The 5,816-nt window shown below is 28.6% G+C and overlaps 2 protein-coding genes across 2 annotated transcripts; both read left to right on the top strand.

Annotated features, from left to right (window-relative positions):
• Positions 1 to 649: 649 nt before the first annotated feature.
• On the top strand, positions 650 to 1,698 carry LOC145139130 (protein FAR1-RELATED SEQUENCE 5-like). Its single transcript, XM_079073061.1, has 3 exons — positions 650 to 791; positions 884 to 1,313; positions 1,506 to 1,698. Exons 1-3 carry the CDS (start codon positions 650 to 652, stop codon positions 1,696 to 1,698), a joined length of 765 nt encoding a protein of 254 aa, XP_078929187.1.
• A 321-nt stretch (positions 1,699 to 2,019) lies between these two features.
• Positions 2,020 to 3,392, top strand: LOC145139129 (protein FAR-RED ELONGATED HYPOCOTYL 3-like). The gene is made up of 2 exons (XM_079073060.1): positions 2,020 to 2,520; positions 2,862 to 3,392. The coding sequence occupies exons 1-2, from the start codon at positions 2,020 to 2,022 to the stop codon at positions 3,390 to 3,392; spliced, it is 1,032 nt and encodes a 343-aa protein (XP_078929186.1).
• The last annotated feature ends 2,424 nt before the right edge of the window (positions 3,393 to 5,816 follow it).

Here is a 5,816-nt window from a genome sequence, read left to right as displayed (position 1 = left end):
GTTTCTATTTTATTTTATCATGATTTTCATCAATATTAAGATTGTTTTTGTTGTTTTGTACAGATCACTTGGTTTATTATGTAAAATTTGAGTGTTATCGATGGTGATTTGTATTCTTCGATGTGTGCAAGTGAAGAAGAAGATGCCGAGAACTCATTTTTTGAAGGTATCACTTATTGAATTATTATGTTGTTTTTAATTTTGTTGATGATCATGTATTTACATATGAATCTGTAAATCTGAATAAATTGTTGTCTTATTCATATATGAATAAACGTGTGATAATTGTAATTTCGAATTTATTATTATTTTCGTTTTATTCATATATGAATAAGTTCTGTTTATTTTATATTTTTTGAATCATATGAATTTTATGTATTCATATATGAATATTTTATTAATCCATTAATAAACATTGTTTTTTGTTTTATTCATATGAATTTCATGTATTCATATATGATTGTTTTATTCATGCATTAGTAGATTGATTTAGATTTATAATTTTTTATCAGGTGAATCTTCGAGTTTAGTAGATGATGCACAATATTGTAGTAATGTAATTGGAGAACATGTCTAGAAGCCAGATGTACCTGTTCAATTTATTCCATTTAAAGGTTTAATCTTCAAATCATTAGAGTTGGCCATCAAAATGTATTCCGAGTATGCTGAAATTGGTGGTTTTGATGTGAGACTGGGCACACAGTCAAGGTTTGATAACAATATTATAAAGAAGAAACATGTTATATGTAATCGTGGTGGCAAACAGAAAAAGAAATCTTGTGACACATTGGGTACAAGTGGTGTTGGAGGAAACGAAATTCAAAATCATGAGTTATTGGTTGTCAAGCAAATATTATATTTAAATCTGTGTATGGAACTCCAGATTATAAAGTTTTTCAGTTTAATGAACTTCACAACCATCCACTTGAGAAGAGAAGTGATTTAAAAAAAGTGAGGCAAATGTCATATTCAGAAAAAGAGTTTATAGTGTGTGCTTCCACATCAAAAATAGGTCCAACTATGGCTCATAAGTTGAGGGCAACTCTGAGAGGTGGGTATGAGTTTGTAAAGCCCAAAGTAGTTGACTATAAAAATTTAAGGAGAGATATCAACAGTGTTATAGGTTATAAAGATGCCCAAATGATAGTAAACAAAATGAATGACCTTCGAGCTCACTATCCAAATTACTCTTATGAGTTTAATTGTCAAGATGATGTTTTGGACTCTATGTTTTGGGCTGATGAAATGGGGAAGGCATATTACGCTGAATTTGGTGATGTTATCTCGTTTGATACGACTTTCCAAACAAACAAGTAAGTTATTTTATCTACTTTTTTTTATAGATTATTCATATATGAATATTTTAACTTTATGTTTAATGTCCAATTTTTAATATTGAAATTATTTTAATAATATACTGTAACTGTATTCATACATGAATATTTTTATATTCACTTATGAATACATCAAAAATTGACTTTAATGAACACTTTTTTGTGTTATAGGTATCAAATGGTTTTTGTTTCATTTACTGCTATTGACCATCATAAAAAACCAGTTATTGTTGGAGTGGGGTTGCTAAGCAATGAAAGCATTGAGTCCTACTCTTGGTTGCTTAAAGCGTTTCTTAAAACTAATGGGAAAGAACCAACACTTGTTTTTACCGATCAAGATGCTGCAATAAAAACAAGCTATTGAGAATGTGTTTCCTAATTCAAAGCACCGATTATGTATGTGGCATATAATGAAGAAGTTGAAAAACAAGGTATTATTTTAATATATTTCAATTATATTACATAGTATTTAGTTATTCATAGATGAATATAGTTATTTTTTTCAAATATTAGTATATTCATTTATGAATACTTATTATTATTTTACTTATTAATATTAATATTTATTCATTTATGAATAAATATAGAAGTTTATTTTATTTTTGTTTTAATACATATATAAGATGATTTATTTACGAACACATAATTTAGAAAAAGATTCTCGAAACTTGTTTGGGACATTAATATGAAACCTGATGTCTTTGAGGTGAAGTGGGGTTTGCTTATGACAGAATTCAATCTTGAAGACACGAGATGGTTTAAATACATGTTTACAAAATGTGATTCATGGATACCTGGATATTTTAACGATATTCAAATGTGTGGGTTGATGAAGACGACGACGAGGTCAGAGAGTATGAATTCATTCTTAAATACCTACTCAGAAAGTGGTAATTTACTTTTGAATTTCATGATGAGTTACGACACTGCCATTGAAAAGCAAAGGAATACTCAACAAGAGCTTGATAAGGCATCAAAGAAAGCATCATATAAAATGGAAACACCTCGAGAAATAGAACTACAAGCATCAAAAGTTTATACAAGTACATTATTTTTTGAGGTGCAAAAGGAAGTATATAAAGCAAGGTTTTTATGTGCATACTCGTATGTTGGTATTGAAGATGGGTGGGAAGTTTACATTGTGCAACACAACAACAGTAAAAGAGAATTTAAAAATGAATTTAAGGTAATTTAATAGTTTTTTATGAATAATGTAATGTTTATATATGAATATGAGAATATTCATATATGAATATTCTGATCATTTTAAAATTAGTACATGTTCATATATGAATTTAATATCTTATATGAATATTTACAATGCTATTATTCATATATGAATATTTATTTATGATTATTCATATATGAATATGAATTATTGTATATGATTAGAATGTAATATTCATATATGAATACTTATATATGAGTATTCATATATTAATATGAGTATTTATATACGAATTTAAATGTGTAAATTTTGTTTACATTGTTTTTTCATTTTTTTTTAAATTATGCTTTTTGTATCAGGTTGAAATAAAAGTTGAAGAGAAAGAAATAAATTGCAGTTGTGAACATTTCAAGTGTATGGGTGTTTTATGCAGACATGATTTTACAATAATGATGAGATGTGGTGCTAAAGAAATTCCTGAAAGGTACATTCTGATAAGATGGAGAAAGGATGTGATATCAAAAAAATATCGTTTTAGTTCTCATCAATCCGATTCAGGGGATCGTGAGAATGTGAAGCTAGTCAATGATTCATATTATAGTTTTGAATCATGTTTGGATATTGTAAGAGATGACAAAAAGAAATTGGCTTTGTTTGTTGAGAAACAACAAATGTTGTTGAAGGAATTTGAGAGTGCTTATACATCTGGTGGATTGAAAAGCAAGACGGATGGTGAAGTCGTATGCAAGCTTATGGGTGTTTCTATTCCTATTCCAAAAGAGATTCATATTCATGTTCCTCAAGTTCAAAGCAATAAAGGTTCTGGAATCAAGAAAATAATTCCAAGTGCAGGTGAAGCAGCATATGTTAATTCTAAAAAAAGAACATAGAATGTGCTCAAGATGTGGAGAACGAGTTCCTCACAATTTACGTACATGTCCAGTAAGAATTGCAGCTGCTCAATCAACAAAAGACATTTAGGGTTTTTGTTTTTTTTTTTTTTATGTTTTTTGGTTCTATTCCTTTATGAATATATGCAGATATTAACCATAAACAATAATATTTATGTATGAATAATACACATTTATATGGATATGGTAAATTGATATGTGAAATACATGTTATTTTAAAATGAATATATCACATTTGTTTTTTAATTTACTAATAAATAAGTTATATGGATATGGTAAATTGATATGTGAAATACACATATTATTCGTAAATTATTCATAAATGAATACATCATATTAGTATTCATTTATGATCGAAGACGTTATTATTTACATATTAAAGGTAAATGAATATATCATATTGGTATTCATTTATGAATAAACAGAAATAAAATTGTAAACCAGCAGAAATGAATACATCCTAAATGAATACAAATATAAATACGTCATATTTGTTTATTAATTTACTAATAAATAAGTTATATTCATATCTGAACTTCGTTATACTCACATATTACTCATAACTTAATCATAAATGAATACATAATATTTGTATTCATTTATGATTGAAGACGTTATTATTTACATATTAAATTTAAATTAATATATTGTATTGGTATTCATTTATGAATAAACAGAAATAAAATTGAAAACTATTAAAAACAATCATACTTGTTCATAAATCATTATCATAAACTTTGAAAATATTTGAATATAAAAAACTAACAGAAATAAGCAAACTTGTTTCTATTACATAATCATTCAACACAAGATAATAAAACTTGTTCATAAGCATTTCACAAACTTTTTAAACGATGTTCAATAACACTTAAGAAACCATCTAAAAATTGTTTCACAGAACCATCTTAGATGTCCTCCAAATTCATTCAACTTCAACACAAACTGTTCTCCTATACCATCACACTCCATCACAAACAATCATCAGTATTCTTTTAACATTTTTTGAATTGTTTGCATAGCCTTGTATGCATGAGCGGTACACACTTTGAATTCCACATTTTGATATTTTTCAGCAAAATCCAACACCTTAGCCTTCAACATGTTAATTTTAGAAGTTAGCATTCGGTGTGCATACCTTTGCCTGAGCTTCTCTAAAGTAGTATGTTGAATTGCACTTTCTTTATGAAGACTTGGTTCCCACTTTGAGATTAGTTTTCCTATATAGGTCTCCATATGTCTCATTGCAAAGACCCCAAAATCAACTTTGTTTTTAACTGTTCTCCATGGCATTTCAAGTCATTGGGGTATGATACTTTCTTTTGAGATGGCATTGGCTCTTGGATGGTTTATTTCTTTAAAGTATCTCACAAACAATTTTTTCTGATCATTAAATAAACTAAAAGTTAGATATGTAAGAAATTGGTTCTTATATGTTGTTGTGAATTGGGTACTTACCAAACGTTTCAATAGTACTCCATATGTCCCTTCATAATCCCCCTCAACTGCACTGTTTAAACGATGTTCAATAACACTTAAGAAACCATCTAAAAATTGTTTCACAGAACCATCTTAGATGTCCTCCAAATTCATTCAACTTCAACACAAACTGTTCTCCTATACCATCACACTCCATCACAAACAATCATCAGTATTCTTTTAACATTTTTTGAATTGTTTGCATAGCTTTGTATGCATGAGCGGTACGCACTTTGAATTCCACATTTTGATATTTTTCAGCAAGATCCAACACCTTATCCTTCAACATGTTAATTTCAGAAGTTAGCATTCGGTGTGCATACCTTTGCCTGAGCTTCTCTAAAGTAATATGTTGAATTGCACTTTCTTTATGAAGACTTGGTTCCCACTTTGAGATTAGTTTTCCTATATAGGTCTCCATATGTCTCATTGCAAAGACCCCAAAATCAACTTTGTTTTTAACTGTTCTCCATGGCATTTCAAGTCGTTGGGGTATGATACTTTCTTTTGAGATGGCATTGGCTCTTGGATGGTTTATTTCTTTAAAGTATCTCACAAACAATTTTTTTTTTATCATTAAATAAACTAAAAGTTTGATATGTAAGAAATTGGTTCTTATATGTTGTTGTGAATTGGGTACTTACCAAACGTTTCAATAGTACTCCATATGTCCCTTCATAATCCCCCTCAACTGCACTGTTTAAACGATGTTCAATAACACTTAACAAACCATCTAAAAATTGTTTCACAGAACCATCTTAGATGTCCTCCAAATTCATTCAACTTCAACACAAACTGTTCTCCTATACCATCACACTCCATCACAAACAATCATCAGTATTCTTTTAACATTTTTTTGAATTGTTTGCATAGCCTTGTATGCATGAGCGGTACGCACTTTGAATTCCACATTTTGATATTTTTCAG

Source organism: Lactuca virosa, chromosome 9 (genome assembly GCF_052849685.1).
Source record: "Lactuca virosa cultivar CGN04683 chromosome 9, Lactuca_virosa_CGN04683_v6, whole genome shotgun sequence".
NCBI classification, from domain to species: Eukaryota; Viridiplantae; Streptophyta; class Magnoliopsida; order Asterales; family Asteraceae; genus Lactuca; species Lactuca virosa.
Note: the sequence above shows the minus strand (reverse complement) of the source record. Positions and strands in the feature narration are given on the sequence as shown.

Coding starts and splice junctions, on each gene's coding strand:
- LOC145139130 (XM_079073061.1), top strand. CDS start 650: ATGTATTCCGAGTATGCTGAAATTGGTGGTTTTGATGTGAGACTGGGC. Junction 792..883: donor GAAATCTTGTGACACATTGG/GTACAAGTGGTG, acceptor ATGGAACTCCAG/ATTATAAAGTTTTTCAGTTT. Junction 1,314..1,505: donor ACGACTTTCCAAACAAACAA/GTAAGTTATTTT, acceptor TTTGTGTTATAG/GTATCAAATGGTTTTTGTTT.
- LOC145139129 (XM_079073060.1), top strand. CDS start 2,020: ATGAAACCTGATGTCTTTGAGGTGAAGTGGGGTTTGCTTATGACAGAA. Junction 2,521..2,861: donor AATTTAAAAATGAATTTAAG/GTAATTTAATAG, acceptor TTTTTGTATCAG/GTTGAAATAAAAGTTGAAGA.